The 18,165-nt window shown below is 43.3% G+C and overlaps 1 protein-coding gene and 2 pseudogenes across 3 annotated transcripts in view; 1 reads left to right on the top strand and 2 right to left on the bottom strand.

The window, feature by feature from the left end:
* Window positions 1-18,165, top strand: part of MERTK (MER proto-oncogene, tyrosine kinase) — a 146,290-nt gene that overhangs the window by 55,407 nt on the left and 72,718 nt on the right. For all 3 annotated transcript variants that reach the window (XM_515690.8, XM_054678732.2, XM_024354491.3), the window contains 2 exons: window positions 5,480-5,580; window positions 7,914-8,087. In XM_515690.8, coding sequence (XP_515690.5) covers window positions 5,480-5,580; window positions 7,914-8,087 — 275 coding nt within the window. The remainder of the gene's footprint in view (window positions 1-5,479; window positions 5,581-7,913; window positions 8,088-18,165) is intronic.
* LOC107973603 (RNA transcription, translation and transport factor protein-like) lies at window positions 775-1,512 on the bottom strand (annotated as a pseudogene).
* LOC129143201 (zinc transporter 6-like) lies at window positions 12,653-13,728 on the bottom strand (annotated as a pseudogene).

The raw sequence follows: 18,165 nt of genomic DNA, 5'->3' as shown, positions 1-18,165 counted from the left end.
GCTGCAGTGCAGTGTGCGATCATAGCCCACTGCAGCCTCAAACTCTTGGGCTTAAACAATCCTCCCATCTTAGCCTCCCAAGTAGCTGGGGCTACAGGCATGTGCCACCATGCCCAGCTAATTTTTAATTTTTTTTTTTTTTTTTTTTTTTTTTTTGGTAAGAGATGGATTCTCGTTATGTTGCCCAGGCTGATCTCAAACTCCTGGCCTCAAATGACTCTCTCACCTTAGCCTCCCAAAGTGCTGGGATTACAGGCATGAGCCACTGCACCCAGCCCCATAGCGATTCTTGAGTAGCTTTTTGATTATCTTGAATTTAATAGTTTCCTAAGTATCAATCACTCATTCTTCTCTAAAGGAATGTATGCATCTCCTCACACCACGACAAAATTATCAGTACTGATATTTATTTATTTATTTAGGAGATGCCTGTCCTGGCTTCTTCCCTTCTGCCTCTGTCTAATCAGGTTCCCTCTGGGTCTGGGGTCCAGCTATCTTTACTACTATTCTGAGGATCCTCTATGCCTCCTGTGGTCCAGCTCCTGTTTCCTAGAGCCCGGGTCCTCTTTCTTGGCTTCTACTCTTTTTTTTTTTTCTACTTTCCTAAACTTTATTAAAGAAAAAAGTAATGGTGGTAAACCTCTAGAACTTACTCAATTTTCTGGGATTCCTCCCCCGAGAATGTGATATATTGATTTCCAAACATGCCAGAAGTGTACATGGTTCCCAATTGTACTAAATAGACTAAATAGGTGAAAAGCTGAAGTCCTAAAGTGTTCATCTTCCAACTTTTCCCAGCCTGTGGTCTGTCCTTGCATCAGCAATAATTGCCTGAACAGCTGCTATGGCTTCATTAATTTTTGTCTGTAGCTGTCTGAGCTCTTCTGTATGCAGCAATCACAGAATTTGAGTAGCTTCATTAAGAACTGCATCTCCTGTGTCAAAACCAAGAATATGTTTGTCTAAAGCAACAGGCAAGCCCTCTTTTGTTTGATTTGCTTTAGCAACTGCATCCTGTGTCAGGTGCTCCTGAACCAAAATTTGAATTGCCTTAAGCATTACCAGGCAATCATCATGACATTGAACCTGAAGCAGGTTAGCCAAAGCCATTACACCAGGCTTAAAATCAGGATTATTTACGTCCAAATTTATCAATCGTTCTGCATTTTTAGTTGCATTGTCAGCAGTTTTTGCATTATCAGGTACTAAGTCCTTGTATTTTTCAGCATTATCTCCATATTCAAATCTAACAGCTAAACCAAGAAGCCAGTCAATAGCTTCTTGTCGATCTTGAATCTTTAAACAACAGTTAACATCTCTGAGATACTTTTGAAAGAACTCAGGCCAGTCGCTGCTGTGGATGTTTCTTAAATTACCTCTGTCTTCAATCTTGTAGTGTCTGATTTTCTGGTCTTCAAGCCAAACAGTGAAGTTTCTAAATTCTGTTTCATCTTTGCAGTTGAAACCGGCAGGGTTGTGGTAGTCGAGAGCCGTCAGCTTGCATTGGAACATGCTCCCCGCTTCTCACTCTCTTTGGCTTTTACTCTTTTACTTTGGCAAGGAGCTCATCCGTCACTAACTTCCTGGGACTTGCATGCCTGAAAATGCCATTCTTTTTACTACCTTCACCTTGAGGCAGTTTGGCTGGGTACAGAGTTCGAAAGGAAAATATTTTTTGTTTTAACTTTGAAGTCACTGATATATTTCCTTTGAGTTCTGGGTTGCTCTAGAGAAGCAGGATGTCATTCTGATTCATTCATAAGTGATCTGCTTCTGTTCTCTCTGGAAGCTTTTGGGATCTTCGCCTCATCTTAGAGTTGTAATGTTCCCTGATGAAGCCCCCACGTGGTGGGTCTTTTTTCTCCTGCTGTGCTGCCCAGCTGGGGGCCCGGTTAGGAAACACCCATATCTTCAGTGCTGGGGCACTTTCTTGAACTTCCCCCCTTCCGCATCCACTCTCCGCGTTTCCTCTGCAGCTCCTCTTACATGGTGGTTGGGATGCCTAGATTGCTGTTCTGAGCCCGGAGCCTTTCTGGTTGAGCCTCCACAGAGACTGAGCCTCCTGTTTTTCTGGGCAGAGGGAGGAGAGCCAGGGACAGCCCCTCCAGTCTCCAGCCCCACCCCACACCCCACCCTCCCAGTGGGAGCCTTTCCCTTGGATGTCTAGAAAGCAACAAGTATAATGATTTATGGAAAATCTTTGCTGTAATATAGGTAGCATGGGTCGGGCCTTGCTAATTAATGCAGGCGCCTATTTTTACCATACAACTGCTAAGCCCTTCCTGCCTTGAATGACTAAAGACAAAATTCTGATTGAGTTCTCTTTGCATTCTGCATGCTCCTTTTCTATTTCTGGTGTGTATCCTCCTTGCTGGTTGGCTTAAGGTTCTCCTGGGCATCTTATGCAGTCTGATTTCTACAGTCCAGGGTGTGCTGCCAAACGGTCCTTTGTGCCTCATAGTTTCTCGGCTTCTGGGGGCTCTGCACCTCTGCTTTGTACCTCTGGTCTGGGTGCAGTCCCCTCAGGCTGCCTTCCTGGGGCTGTGCCCCACCTCCCTCCCGGCCTTCACTTTCTCTCTAGTCCCTGTCTCCCTGAGTCCAGCTGCAAGCCTGCTGCCACTCCCGGGTCCCAGACCTTGAGGCAGAGCCAGTCTTCAAAGGCACAAGTGTCCTCAGTCTGTCCGATCTCATGGTTCACTCTGTTGAGCCCCTGGGTCTTGCCTCAAGAAAATGATGCCTCTTCTAAAGTGGATTTGTGAAATATGTAGAAGCACCCCCTCTTCAGTAGCCTTGGTTTCCCTTTGAACTCCAAAGATTAGATCCATCTGTTGTGCAGGATCTTCAGGAACTGCTGAAAGCCAAGGTCACCGCTCAACCACTAGTCATTGCCCATGATGGGCAGGACATCATTCTAGGCACAGAATTCCCCCATCTTTCTTCAGCCCTTCCTGTCACCATGATATCCAGGGGGCTACCAGGAGAGGGGCAGCCAGCTCCTTATTTGGAGATATTTGTCCTGTGTATTCTCTTTTCATCTTCTCCTGGTAACCTCTAAGCATTGTGACATCCAGCCACTGCCCCAAAGCATGAAAGGATCTGGCCTTTCCTTGATCCCTGGGACCTCCCCCATGCCCACCATTCATTCATCAGGTGCATTCCAAAACTATATTGCTCCTACAAAAGAACGAGGGGAAAGGGGAAGACAGAGCATTTCAAGTCAAAGGGATGCCACTCAGATTTACACATCAGGAAATGCAATGACAGGGGACTGTTAACTCCTGGATCCTGGGAACAGTAAGGAAGTAATGTTAACCTGAGTAGCTCTGACCCCCCGAGTTCTGACTGATGCCATTGTTGAGCTGTGTCTTAGCTGCTCTATTTATCACAGGCCAATGAGGATCTGCAAAATGGTATTGTTGGGAAGAAGTAAATTTAAAATGTTTAGTGTTCAGAAAACTGAATTCAACCTCAGGAAACTCTGTCTCATTCAGACCTGGGGACCTCATTCACTACCACATGTCTGCTCCAGATGCTAACCAGGCTGTGCTATCCTCTGGCAGCTGCCAGCCCTGCCTATCAGGCCATGGTTCAGGATGGAGCCCCCTCTACCCTTGACAGCTTCCTGGTTTCTTTTAAGCCTTAAGCCTCAGCCCTTCACAGGTTGAGGGATGAGATTTATTTTGTTTAGAAATAAATAGGTTATACAGGGAAGCAAGCTTCTAGGAAGGAAGGTGGAACTTCCATGTTTTTCTTCTTTTTCTTTGTTCCCCTGGTCATGGTCTTCTTTGCTGTGTTTAAAGAGCAGTGTCTTTGAGCCAATAAAGAAATCCTCTGGAGAGCATCTGAAAGTATTTAAAAATGTTCCCCGGCTGAGAAGGGTGGCTCATGGCTGTAATCCTAGCACTTTGGGAGGCTGAGGTGGGAAGATGGCTTGAGCCCAGGAGTTCAAGGCTGCAGTGAGCCGTGATGGTGCAACTGCACTCCAGCTTGGGTGACAGAGTGAGACCCCATCTAAAATAAAATAAAATAAAATGTGCATTTCAACATGTAAACACTGGGCATGTCCACCCCAGGAGAGATCATTAAGTACCCAGGGACTTGCACCTTAGGTGCACCTTCAAGCACTTGACCTGTGACTGCTGCAAATACGGTCATGCTGTCAGTGAGAGACCTTACAAAATGATGGCTAGGGCCCCAGAAAGTTCTAAACAGGACAAAGGCTACCAGCTCTCCATTTTTATAGTCATTGCAGTCCTGGTAAATTAGGTGAATATTGAAACCATACAAGTATGTTAAATGGAATTAGGGTCTAGTCTCAGGAGGTCATTTGGGATATGGAACAGTTGCCCTTGGCCCCTAAAAACCAATGGAGCCCCCCTAGTCATTGTGACCACCAAAAACAACTCCACAAATTTCCAAAATGCCTTGAGGGGGCAGTACCCCAATGCAGAGAACCACTGGTGCAGAGTCTACCATAGAAATCAAGACAGGTGGCCGGGCATGGTGGCTCATGCCCATAATCCTAGCACTTTGGGAGGCCAAGGTGGGTGGATCCCCTAAGGTCAGAAGTTCGAGACCAGCCTGGCCAACATGGCAAATCCCTGTCTCTACTAAAAAATGCAAAAATTAATCAGGCATGGTGGTGCATGCCTGTAATCCCAGCTACTCAGGAGGCTGAGGCAGGACAATCACTTGAACCCAGGAGGCAGATGTTGCAGTGAGCTGAGATCATGCCATTGTACTCCAGCCTGGGCTACAAAGTGAGACAGAATCTGTCTCAAAAAAAAAAAAAATCAAGACAAATGATAGCACATATATTAGTCAGGGTTTTTCCAAGAAACCGAACCTATAGGATCTGTGTCTACAGCTTTATCTAGAAAGAGAGAGAAAGAGGAATTATTTTAAGGAATTTTCCTTAATTCCTTAAATTAATTCCTAAATTATTTAGGAATTCCTAAATTATTTATTAATTCCTAAATTATTAATTCCTTAAAATAATTCCTCTGTTTTAAGGAATTATTCTTTAAAATAATTCCTTTATTTTAAGGAATTAGCTCACACACAGTGGGGGCTGACAAATACGGAATCAGCAGGGTGTTGGGTGGAGACCCATGAAAGACTTGATGTTGCAGTCTTGAGTCCTCAGGCAGTTTGGAAACAGAAGCCCCTCTTTCCCTGGGGACCTCTGTCTTTTTCTTATAAGGCCTTCAACTGTTTGGATGGGGCCTACCCCCGTCATGAAGAGTAATGTGCTTTACTCAGAGGCTGCTGCTTTAAATGTTAGTGACATGTGAAAAGTACCTTCACAGCAACATCTAGGCTAGGGTTTGACCAAACAACTGAGTACAATGGCCTAGCCAAGCTGACATATAAAATTAACTATCACAGCATATGACAAAGAAGTTGAAGAAGTTTCCATCCTATAATAGGAACTCAAAGGGTAGTCACTGTAAATATCTTCATGTGTTTTTCTTTGCAGCATAACCAGTGTGCAGCGTTCAGACAATGGGTCGTATATCTGTAAGATGAAAATAAACAATGAAGAGATCGTGTCTGATCCCATCTACATCGAAGTACAAGGTAAGTCCACAGACCGGAGTCCCATTGCCAGAGAGCTGTTTGTTTTAGGGCCTGTGTTAAATGTTTTGTGTATAATACTCCAGAGTTTTGCCTGCCCATTTATAACTCTGTATGCAAACCTTGCAAATCTATCAGCACTGAAATTTTACAAGGTACTCCTCTTTGTAGTCTATAAGTAATAATGAAATGAATTCAATTCCTGAAGTTTGAGCTCTATTCTAGGCATTAAAGGTGAGATAAAAAGAGATTGTGGACTTCCTTGTCCACAGATTATTGACAATAAAAATAAGCTGAAGACTTCTTTTTAAGAAGCAAAATGCTTTCTACTATCCAGTTTCCAGTACTGGTACCAGATACCACTCACCTGGTCAAGTGGCTGTTGGCTTATTATTCAGCATCTTTTCCTGTCTTGCCTATGCAGACAGTGAAACCCTGGAGGGTGAGTGGTTTTCCTCGACTGGCTCCACAGCTCAGCCTGAGACTTCTTTTGGGCACTGGTATCTGTCAGGTGCATGGTTCAGAGAAATTCCATGACATCATGTGAAGGTCCGTGGGGATGAAGAGTGAGACATCAGGCTAGGAAAAGGCAATCTCTGCCCTCAGGGAACTTGAACTCTAATGGGCAATGTGAGGTGATGCACAGGTGAACCAGGCCAGGTGAGCCCAGGTCCTGGTTTGGTGCCCTGATTTGGGGGTTTGCATGCCTGGTTCTGCAATGGCAGGGCTGCAAGGAGGAAGCATCCTTATTATCACCCTCAGAGGTCACTCCTCACTACCCCTGGGGGCTTCCCTCTGGGGCCCTTGTGCCCCTCCTCTCTGAGGTGCCCCTCTTAGCAGAGCCATTAGGTCACCTCCCTTTTCTACTTTATCCTGACCTTCCTTGTCACAGGCTTTAGAGCAGGTGATTAGCTTTTCAATCAGAAACATCTCCCACTGAAAGTCTGCTATGCTACCCATTCTTTTGTGAACCTGAAATTGATGCCCACCAATGTGGAGGGAAGCCTCAGGGAGCACAGATGGAAGGAGGAGGAGTGAGTGGGGAAGACAGAGGGGAGGGGGAAGAGACTCCCTCAGAGGAGTCTCTTCATGACCTTTGCTCTAGGCCCATCCCAGGCTGGACAGCTCTTTCTCAGGGTTACGTCAACATCAGCCAAAGAGGGGGTTTCCTACATTTGCAGCTAATTTGGGAAAAAAATATTTACAGGAGATTTTATTTGTCAGAATCCCAGAAAAATGCCCAGAGCAGGAACATATTAAGTCCAAATAGAGTTTCAAAAAAACCTTGAAACAGGATAAAAGAATTCCATTTCACATAACTGCCACGTCATTCCTGCTGGAACCAGATCTGTGAGTTCCCAATCCCCAAAAGAACACAATTAGCTGGACTCGTTATATTTTTGAACACCTGCCCCAAATAAGTACTGACTGGCTTTCTCTGAGCTTCCTTGGGACCTTGATTTTGGAAAGTACAGTAGATTTAAGGATTGTAACTGCAACTGTGTTTATACAGTTTTCATGAGAATTTGCTTTGAAAAGCACTCAGCCTTATACAAGGCTGTGGATTTTAAAATTCCTTATGACCTATCTGAAAGTCACACACATAATAGAATGTCTTCGTACCATGGACAGATCTATTACATAGCTTTGTTTTACTCTGCGTTTATTTTGGTAAGAAATACTGAAAACGTGCCAACTAGTCAGTCCCAGGAGTTTGAGCAACACCTGATGTAAGAACTGCCTGTGGCCTGCCTTCTGGTAAAACCAGTTCTGAGTCACTATTTATAGCCCCTTTGGCAAAGCATCCTAGAAAGCTGGCTTAAAGTAGACTGGCAGGAATTAGCCTCTGTGCTCCTTCTTATCCAACTTAAGGAGGTGAAAACTGATTAATACAGACCTGCCTGAGGCAGTAGATAAAGAACTCTTGTTTGCCAAGGCTGGGCGCGGTGGCACGCCTATAATCCCAGCACTTTGGGAGGCCAAGGGGCAAGGATCACTTGAGGTCAGGAGTTCGAGGCCAGCCTGGCCAACATGGTGGAACCCCATTTCTACTAAAAATACAAAAATTAGCCAGACCTGGTGGTGTGCGCCTGTAATCCCAGCTACTTAGGAGGCTGAGGCAGGAGAATCACTTGAACCCAGGAGGTAGAGATTGCAGTGAGCCGACATCAGGCCACTGCACTCCAGCCTGGGTGACAGAGCAAGACTCCATCCCCACCCGCCCCCTGCAAAAAAAGAAATCTATTGCCAAGTTCTAGTCCAGTTTCCATTCCCCTTTGGGCTCTGTCTCTGTTTTCAGATCTGAAACATTCTTTTGTGTAATGTTTTCTCCGCAGGACTTCCTCACTTTACTAAGCAGCCTGAGAGCATGAATGTCACCAGAAACACAGCCTTCAACCTCACCTGTCAGGCTGTGGGCCCGCCTGAGCCCGTCAACATTTTCTGGGTTCAAAACAGTAGCCGTGTTAACGAACAGCCTGAAAAATCCCCCTCCGTGCTAACTGTTCCAGGTAAGTCCGAGCTGTGGGCTTATTGATTTACTCTCTAATAGCGGACAGGATCAAAAGTTTGGCGACCCTTGCTGTGCACCACTAGCAGGCAGTGGAGACAGATGAAAATACAGGTGTGGCAGCAAAGTTATGGGACCAGGTAGACGGGAAGGCAGGTGGGAATCACAGGTGTGAGAATTCACGGGCCAAGGTGGGGAAATAGGTGAGGGCCTCTGGGGGTACATAGGGTTAAGTTGTTGAAGTGGCCAGAATCCCTGAGCCCAGGCAGCAGGAGCCCTGCTCGCATCTCCCGTTGTAGCTGTGGCCTTGCTGGTCTGTCAGGTCTTGCGTTTATGGAACCACTGATGTGAAGACCTCAGTGGATTTGACACCGAGAGAGTGGATTCATCATGGGGAGCTATTGCAGGAAGTGTGAGCCCTTGTGGGATTGTGGCTGAATGGACATTCCATGGTCATCTTGATTTCCATCCAAATGAAAGTGGCCCAGTTTTAGTCCCGCACATCACTGATGATGCTCTTGTCAATACCACTGACGTTTCCCATTCACTGAAGTCAGTGGGCTCTTCTGTGGCTCCTCTCATTGCATCTTTCAGCAACATCAGGCAAGGTTACCACACTCCCTCCCTCCTTCCTCTCTCCAGGGACTGCTGTATGCCTGAGGCTGTTCTAGGCCTTCAGGACACAGCGTGGACTTTTGGAAACACTGTCCTGGCTTCCATTTCATTGAGTGACACCAATTCATTGCTCCTCCTTTGTCATTGACTGGAGTTTTGAATGGCAGGGCTCAATCCTGGGTCCCCTTCTTTTACTCTGAGATGCTTCCCCTTGGGAGAGTTTCTTTGGGCCCATGGTTTAACACCATCTATAAGAAATGACCTTGAACTCCAGCCCAGACCCCTCTCCTGAGTTGCAGGCTCATGTATCCAACCGCCTCCTTGGCATTGCCACTTGCTGGGTACATAGGCATCTCAGAATGAAACTCTTAACCCCAGACTTGTTCCGCTCCAGAATTTTCCATCTTAGTGAATGATATCACCATTTTCCCATCCTTCCTTTTTCTCATTTTTCATGTTGGCATCAGCAGTTCTGTCAGTTCTGCTCCTACAATACATCTGAAATCTGTCTCTTCTCCACCCTGCTGCCAGCACCCTGGTCCATGTCACTGCCAGCTCTTGCTATCGCCTCTGCAGTAGCTTCCTAACTGGGCCTTTTTGCTCCCAGCCTTGTCCCCACTCCCAACTACCCTCCTGGGTGGCAGATGACATCACCTGCCTGCTGAAAACCCTGCAGTAGCTCCCTTCTGTCTTAGACTGTCACCCAGTCCTTCCTGCCCTTTCCCTAGGGGCTGCGTGTCCTAGCTCCTTCCTATCTATCCAACCCAGCCCCATCCCATGCTCTCCATCCTGCTTGTTAGGCACGAGTCACATTGATTGTCTTTCAATTCTCTAGGCACATCCTGTTCCTTCCTGCCTCAGGACCTTTGCACTGTCTCTTCTATCTGCTTGCAGTGTTCTTCCGTCGGCCCTTTGTCCCATGACCCAACTCAAACATCACTTCTTCAGAGAGGCCATCCCTGATCACTCTTAACTGTTTTAGGTCCCCTCAATCCCATATTCCTGTGTACTCCTCCATTGCACTTGTCACCGTCTATAATTACTCAGTTTATTCGTTGGGTCTCCTTGTCTAGCTTCTTAGAGAACATATGCTCAGTAAGGACAAGAGCTTTGTCTCCCCCATTCACCTCTGCACTGCCAGTGGCTGAAAAGGTACCTGCCTCCTAGTAGTACTCAGTAAATATTTATGGCTAGGATGGATCGGTAAGTGAATGCCAGCCCCTACCTATTAACTCTGAATCACTTTTCTAACCCGTGACTTCAGGAGGAATGTTATGGTTTTCTCTCCTTCATCTGAGTTTTCTTTGAGTTTTTTTAGGGAATTAATTAAGTAACTTTTTATTCAAAATCAATTTTAAAAAATAGACTCTACCCTTTATAGGATGATCACTCTGAAATCCCATAAAGACTTATTTTCATTGAGGTAAAATTGACATACAATTAAGTGCATAGAATTCAGTTGTACAACTCAGTGAGTTTTCCTAAGTGTAGACACCCATGTAGCTACCACCTCGGTCAAGATATAGAATATTGCCATCACTTCAGAAAGTCCTTCATGATCCCTTCCAGTGGGTCAACATCTCCCATAGGCAATTCTGTTCTTATATCTGTCATCATAGAATAATTTTGCCTGTTCTTGAACTTCAAAAAATGGAATATAAAGTATGTACTTTTTTGTGTCATACATACTTTCCGTGGCTTCTTCCACTCAACATGATATCTTTGAGATTCATCCATGATGTTTTATCACTAGTACATCATCTTTATTTTTATTTTTATTTTTATTGTCAGAAGGAGTCTTGCTCTGTTGCCCAGGCTGGAGTGCAGTGGCACGATCTTGGCTTACTGCAAGCTCCACCTCCTGGGTTCAAGCGATTCTCCTGCCTCAGCCTCCTGAGTAGCCGAATTACAGGCACCTGCCACTACGCCTGGCTACTTTTTGTATTTAAGTAGAGACAGGGTTTCAGCATGTTGGTCAGGCTGGTCTCGAATTCCTGACCTTAAATGATCCGACCACCTCCACTTCCTAAATTGCTGGGATTACAGGCATAAGCCACCGTGCCTGGCCAGTACATCATTTTTTATTGCTGATATAGTACTCTGTTGTATTAATGTGTTAATTTGGTTTATCCATTTGTTTGGTAAACATTTTGGATATTTGTGGCAGTTGGCTATTATGAATAAAGCAGCTATGAATATTTGAGTGCAAGTCTTTTGGAGGACATATGTTTTTATTTTGTCTTGGATAAATGCCTAGGAGAGGAATTGCTGCTTCATATGTTTAACTTTTAAAGAAACTACCAAATGGTTTTCCAAAGTGATTGTGCCATCTTTCATTCCAGCAACAGTGGATGAGAGAGTTCCAGTTGCTCATCGATATGCTTACCAACATTTGATTTGGTCAGTCTTCTTAAGTGTAGACATTTAGTGGATTTGAAATCTAGTAGATTATTGTGGTTTTAGTTTGCATTTCATTTTCCTGATGCCTAATTTTAGACAAGACTTAGAGAAGATTTTAGTGTCTTTTCTTGTGCTTATTAATCAGTCATGTCTCTTTTTTGGTGAACCGTCACTTCAGGTCTTTTGCCCAATTCTATAAAAATCCTAGAATCCACTTGACAATGTTTACACAAAAATACCTGCTGTGATTTTGTCTGCAATCGTATTGTTTTTATAGATAAGTTTAGAAGAAAAAGACATCTTGACAATATTGAGCCTTCCAATCAATGAATACATTATATCTCTTCATTTATTTAGGTCTTCTTTAATTTCTCTCAGCAATTTTTGTAGTTTTTGTTGTAGAGGTCTTACAAGTCATTTGTTAAATTTTTTTTTATTTTAAAATTGGAATTGTATGTACTTAAGGTATACAATATAATGTTTTGAAATACATAGTGAACTGATTATTCCAGCCAAGCTCATTAATATAGCTATCTTTTCACATAGTTACCATTTGTGGCGGAGTTGTGGGGGCGGGGAGGGAGGGAGGCGACAGGGGAGGGCATGTAGGAGGATGAGAACACTTAAGATCTACCCTTTTAGCAAATTTCCAGTATACTGTGCAATTTTGTTAACTGTGCTGTACATTAGATCTCTAGAACTTATTCATCCTGTGGACTAAAACTTTCTACCTTTTGACCAACATCTCCCCAGTCCTCACCCACCTCCACCCACCCTTTTTAACCACGGTTCTATTCTTTGTTTCTGTGAGTTTAACTTTTTTAGATTGCACATGTAAGTGAGACCATGCAGTAGTTTTTCTTTGTCTGGTTTATTCACTTAGCATAATGTCTTCCAGTTTCATCCATGTTGTCATAAATGCCAGGATTTTCTTTTTTGTACACGCTGAATAATATTCCCATATATATATATATATGTACCATAATTTTTTAATCCATTTATCTGTTTATGGACACTTACATTGTTTCCATGTCTAAGCTATTATGAATAATGCTGCAATGAATATGGGACCACAGATACCTCTTTGAGATCCTCATACCATTTCCTTTGGATATATATACCCAGTATGGGAATTGATAAATCATATGGTAGTTCTATTTTTAATTTTCTGAGGAACCTCCAAACTATTTTCCTTAATGGCTATGCCAATTTACATTTTCACCAACAGTGTACAGCCAATCAGAATGCATTAATTTAGTACTTATGTACTAATAAATAGCATATTTGATTTTATTTCCCAATTATTTACTATTAGTAAATAGAAAATAGATTTTTGTATGTTTTATAAAAATAGGGACAAAATCTGTCCATCTCTGTTTGTCTAGAACTTTTCTGTATGTTTTCTCAAAATTAGAAGTGTGTTTTTGTGACAAGATGTGCAAATTATTTTAATACCCAAGGCCGTAGTTTGTCTTAGCTTGGAGATCTGATTTATTTCTAAAAGGTCAGTTACACCCTTACAACGACCACCTATTTTGCATTTCAAGTTCTTTACAATTTAATTTTACTTTTTAAAATTTGAAGCTTTTTTTTTTTTCTTTGGTAGAGAAGACTTGGGCTCACATTTTTTTCCAGGGTGTTACGTGAAAATTCTCAAGGGGGGCTACTAGGTTTAGCTGGAATCAATCTGACAGTGTTCAAATCATCAGTACCCTTTAAAAGAGTCATTGGAATTACATGATGATCTGAAAAGCTTAGGAGACAGACCCAGACAGCAGGGCAGCCTAATCCAATCATCCTTAAAAATCTGAACAGTCAGAATAGAACTGTAGCATACAGCCTGTTGGTCACAGGAACAAGAACTATTTGTTCATTTGCATCTCACCAAATTCTTACATGCACTGATCCAACAAATGAGCCAAAACTTAGGCTCCAAAAATGTTCATTTTGGTCTTCTAAAACTCTGTGAAGTCTATCCAGGGTAGATACCTGTCTGAGTTTGTCCAGCTGACCAGTGCACGGGGTGGTGGAACCGAGTGTTGTTGCTTTCCCACTGTACACACTCATGGAATCCACAGTACCACATGCTGTCAGGGCAATGGCTCCACACTAATCTTCTCTGTTATTGTTCCAGCTTTAGTGTATGTGCTACCAAAGCGAGCACCACCAGTATTTCTTTAGGAGGGATATCTAAATGGGAGTTGAAGGGAAAAGTGAACATATTTTAAATTTTAATACATTCTAATCTCCCTCCAAAAAGGCCTTGCAAGTTGGCAATCTTTTTAGTGGAATATGGTAATATGTGCCCTATATCACATACACACAGTATTCAGTCTTGACTTTTTGCCAGTCTGATGGCAAATACTCTCATCTGTCAGAATATCTGATTTACGCCTCTGCCTGTTTCCATGAGACCAGGGGGGCTCTTGAAGGCAGGAACTGAAGGATTTTTTGGCCACATATTCAGGGGTCTGGTTTAGTGCCTGGAACATGGTAGTTGTAGAAATGACCAGTAGGAGAGCACTTGCGGCAGCATTCACCAGAAGGTGCTTCTGAATGTGGGTGTGCATGATGAATTCACTCTCCATCAGGGGCCATCGGGTACCAAAAGCCAAAAACTGAACCATGATGATGGAAATCCTCACTAACATTTCACCAGCTGTTCTAGAGTTTTTAGAATAGCGACAAATGTGTCTGTAAATGAAGAACTCTTACTTAAACTGCTGAGTCAAAATTCTAGTTTCTAAATCAATACGCAGTATACCGCACTGCTCGGGCAGTTTTCCTATTTGTGAAGGGTTTGGAAAGTGGGGCTGCTGACTTTATTTTTCTTAGTGATAGTATTTATTAAATGCCTGTTTCATAGTGAAGATGGTCTAGCTCATGCTATACAGTGAAGTGAAGGCCTGGAGGAGTAATCATATATTCAAGCCAGAAACCTGAAACTTACCCAGATTCTTCTCTCTCGCCCATCCAACAGTCATCGCCAAGATCTGTATATTGTTCTCTCTTTTTTTTTTTTTTTTGAGATGGAGTTTTGCTCTGTCGCCCAGGCTGGAGTGCAATGGCGCGATCTCTGCTTATTGCAACTTCTGCCTCCAGGGTTCAAGTGATTCTCCCGCCTCAGCCTCCCAAGCAGCTGGGATTACAGGCACCCACTATCATGCCCGGCTCATTTTTGTATTTTTGTAGAGATGGGGTTTCACCATGTTGGCCAGGCTAGTCTTGAACTCCTGATCTCAGGTGATCCACCCACCTTGGCCTCTCAAAGTGCTGGGACTATAGGCGTGAGCCACTGTGCCCGGGCCCTGTACATTGTTCTCAAATGTCAATTGTGCTCATTTCTTCCTCTGCCCTTCCACCACCATGGCCTTAATTCAGGCTTTCCTGGTTCATCGCCAGGACTGTTGCTGTCACTTCTTACCTATGGTCCAATCTTTCTTGTTCTCATCCCCCTACCCCACCACCATAGTGAGTGATGCTCCACCTTGTGATTAAAGAGGTTCTCCTAAAATACAGAGCTTCTCATTCCTGGCATGACTCCCCACTACATGCAGGTTAAAATCTACCATTTTACCCTGAAGTCTGAGACCCACTGGGGCTTCAGCCTAACTTTCCCACGGTCTCCGCCTGCCTCACCTGCAAAGGCACCTGCTTGTGAGACCTGATGAACTTTTCGCAGGCCCATAAGTGACTGTGTCTTCTTGCCAAGCTGCCTTCTCATTGTCTGGCAAACCCCTGTTCACTTGACACACAGATCACGGCTCTCCTCTGAAAACCTTCCTGGTCACCCCCTTGTCTGTATATTCACAAGGCCTCTTCCCCATTGCATTGAAGAACAAACCCTCTATCTATTTGTCAGGCCTCCAAGAAGACTTACTAATCAAGTGATTATTATGTATGATTTATTAGTTAGGTTAGCCCCATCACCCAGCACAGTGCCTGGCACATAAGAACTATGTGAATGAATGAATGAACTAATGAGCAAACAAATGAATTACAAATAGTCCCCGAGTTTTAGGTCCTTTCACTGGGACAAAGGGACATCATGATAATGAAGTAACTTGTATTTATAAAATTATTTTTATATTTAAACTCTTATCTCTTCGCTCGTTTATATCTCCAGCTGGTCCTGTAAAATTAATAGAACAGGATCTTTAATGTCCATTCTGTAGACCCAAAGGGCTAAAACAAGTCCAGGGAGGAAGGGCGTGGGGCCCAGGCTGCTGACTGTGGGGATTGTGCTGGGCTCACAGGGGTTACTCTCAAAAGTCAGCTAGTTGCTGACTGTTCCCTTGTGTCTGCGTTTTGTAACATTATAAAAGAACTACGTAAAAACTTATTTTTAATTAAATTTTTTTTAATTTTGAGGAAGCTTTAGTTTGATACCTGAGTCCCTTCCAGTAATTCATGTATGAGGAACTAGGTGCTGAGGTCAGCTTTGGGGGGCCTTGTGCAGAGCAGCTGCCCCTGACATGCTGATGTAAATAAAGCAGTGAGTGTTCCCAGGGAGACGCCATTCTCTCTGAAATTGACCCCTAAGTAAACTTTGCCGACCCCTTCTACTGAGGGAATGCTAAGTGGTTTAAATAGCCGATTGTTTGGACTGCTTTGAGCAAGCATTGTTTATGAACAGGAAGGTCATATGCCTTTTCCCTCTTGATACAAGTTTTTATTTTTCCTCTGTGTTGTATGAGCTTTCTTTAAGGGACATGAAAAGAAGTACTTTGTCTAAAGGACATTATTCTGAGTGAACAAAGCCAATCTCAAAGGTTACGTGCTGTACAATTCCATTTAGATAACATTCTCAAAAGGACAAAATTTTGCTAATGGAGAACATATCAGAACAATTTCAGGGGTTAGGTTTGGGGGTAGGATGTTCTATAAGCGGGTAGAAGAGGGAGCTTCTTTTTGGCAATGGAACAGTTCTGTAGCCACAAATCTGTACCTGTCATAAAATTTCATAAACCTATACACTCATTCTTCCCCCCAAAATAAAACAAAGCAGAAACTGGTAAAATCTTAATAAGGCCTGTGTTTTAGTTAATAATATTGTACCAAAGTCACTTTCCTGGTTTTGATCATTATACCATGGTTATGTAAGATCTTATCATTGGGTAAAGCTGGGTGAAGGATGTACAGTAACTCTGCTATTTTTGCAACTTCTTGTAAGTCTAAAGTTATTTCAAAATAAAAAGTTTCTTTTTTAAAGAATTTTATCATGGGCAAAACCAAATCCCAAAATAAAGAGCAGAACTGCAAAGAGCTTTAGCTTCATGGTGTTCAATGGTGGAGTGCTTTATAAGTTAGTGGGTAAGCATGTTCTCACTCATAGGTGGGAATTGAACAATGAGAACACTTGGACACAGAAAGGGGAACATCACACACCGGGGCCTGTCATAGGGTGAGGGGAGGGGGGAGGCATAGCATTAGGAGATATACCTAATGTAAATGACGAGTTACTGGGTGCAGTACACCAACATGGCACATGTATACATATGTAACAAACCTGCACATTGTGCACATGTACCCTAGAACTTAAAGTATTTAAAAAAAAAAAGTTAGTGGGTAAGAGCTCTAGCTTTGGCATGTAGACTGATGCCACTTTGCTGTCATGTATCCGTGGGCAAGTTACTCAACTTCTGTATATAAAATAGGGATAATAGCAGTGTCTACTACATAAAACATTTATGAGGTTTCAGTGAAATAATGAATGTAAAGCCCTTGGTACCAGGATTGCCTATAGGAATGATTGAAATGCCACCTATTATATTTTTTGTGTTGTTATTTTTATATGCAATAGTTACTAACTCATTGTCAATTTTGACCTGCCTTTCTGTTAACAATGGTGGGCTTGCGTTGATCTTTCAGGCTTTTCTTTTTTAAAAAATACTCATTTTATATTTAAATCCACATCTAGGAAACAGCTAAGCTAGCTTTTGTTTTAGTTAGCTGGATATAATTATTAATATCCTTGTAATAACAGAAACAACAATAATAACTAGAATTTATACAAATTAGTTCATAATGCCCACAGTACTTTCTGTAAAGAATTACTTTGAATCACATAGCAAGCTGTGATAATTAGGCAGTTTTGTTGTTGTTGTGTTTAGAGACAAGGTCTTGCTCTGTCACCCAGGCTGATGTGCAGTGGCGTGATCTCTACTCAATGTAACCTCAAAACTCCTGCACTCAAGCAAATCCCCCTACCTCAGCGCCCCAAGTAGCTAGGACTACAGGGATAAGAAGCTTTTTTCAAATTTTTTGTAAGACAGGATCTCACTATGTTGTCCAGGCTAGTTAGGCATTTTTAATACCCATTTTACATATTAGAAAAACATTTGGAGCTATTAAGAGACCTGCCTTTTTTTCTTTTTTTTGTCACCCAGGCTGGAGTGCAGTGGCGCAATCTCAGCTCACTGCAAGCTCCACCTCCCGGGTTCACGCCATTGTCCTGCCTCAGCCTCCCAAATAGCTGGGACTACAGGGGCCAGCCACCTCTCCCGGCTAATTTTTTGTATTTTTAATAGAGGTGGGGTTTCACTGTGTTAGCCAGGATGGTCTCGATCTCCTGACCTCGTGATCCGCCCGCCTCGGCCAGTGCTGGGATTACAGGTGTGAGCCACTGCGCCCGGCGAGACCTGCCTTCTTAAGGTCTACTCTCCACGTGGCCGCTGGAGCAATCCTGATACAAGTCAGATCATATCAGCCCTCTGCTCAGAGCTCTGGGTTTTCTACCCAACTCAGAGAAAAAGGCAAAAGGCCTCTCCCACATGTTGCCTCTGCCTAGAACCTCCCCAGGCCCCCGAGTATCAACTTGGCCCATTTCCTCACTCCTACTCTTTCCTCAGAGGCCATTTCTCAAGGAACCACCTCTGATGCCCCCCTGCCCATCATTTAAAATTACAGCTTGCTTCCCCACCCATCCTGACCCTCTGATCGTCTTCTGTTTTTCCATAGTACTTATCACCTTCTAATATACCATACATCTTACTTATTTATCAAGGTTATTATTTATTGCCCATTTCTCCCCCTGAAAATGTGAGCTCTATAAGGGTGGGGAT

The sequence above is a fragment of the Pan troglodytes genome, chromosome 12 (genome assembly GCF_028858775.2).
Source record: "Pan troglodytes isolate AG18354 chromosome 12, NHGRI_mPanTro3-v2.0_pri, whole genome shotgun sequence".
NCBI lineage: Eukaryota > Metazoa > Chordata > Mammalia > Primates > Hominidae > Pan > Pan troglodytes.
This window is presented reverse-complemented; position numbering and strand designations above follow the sequence as displayed.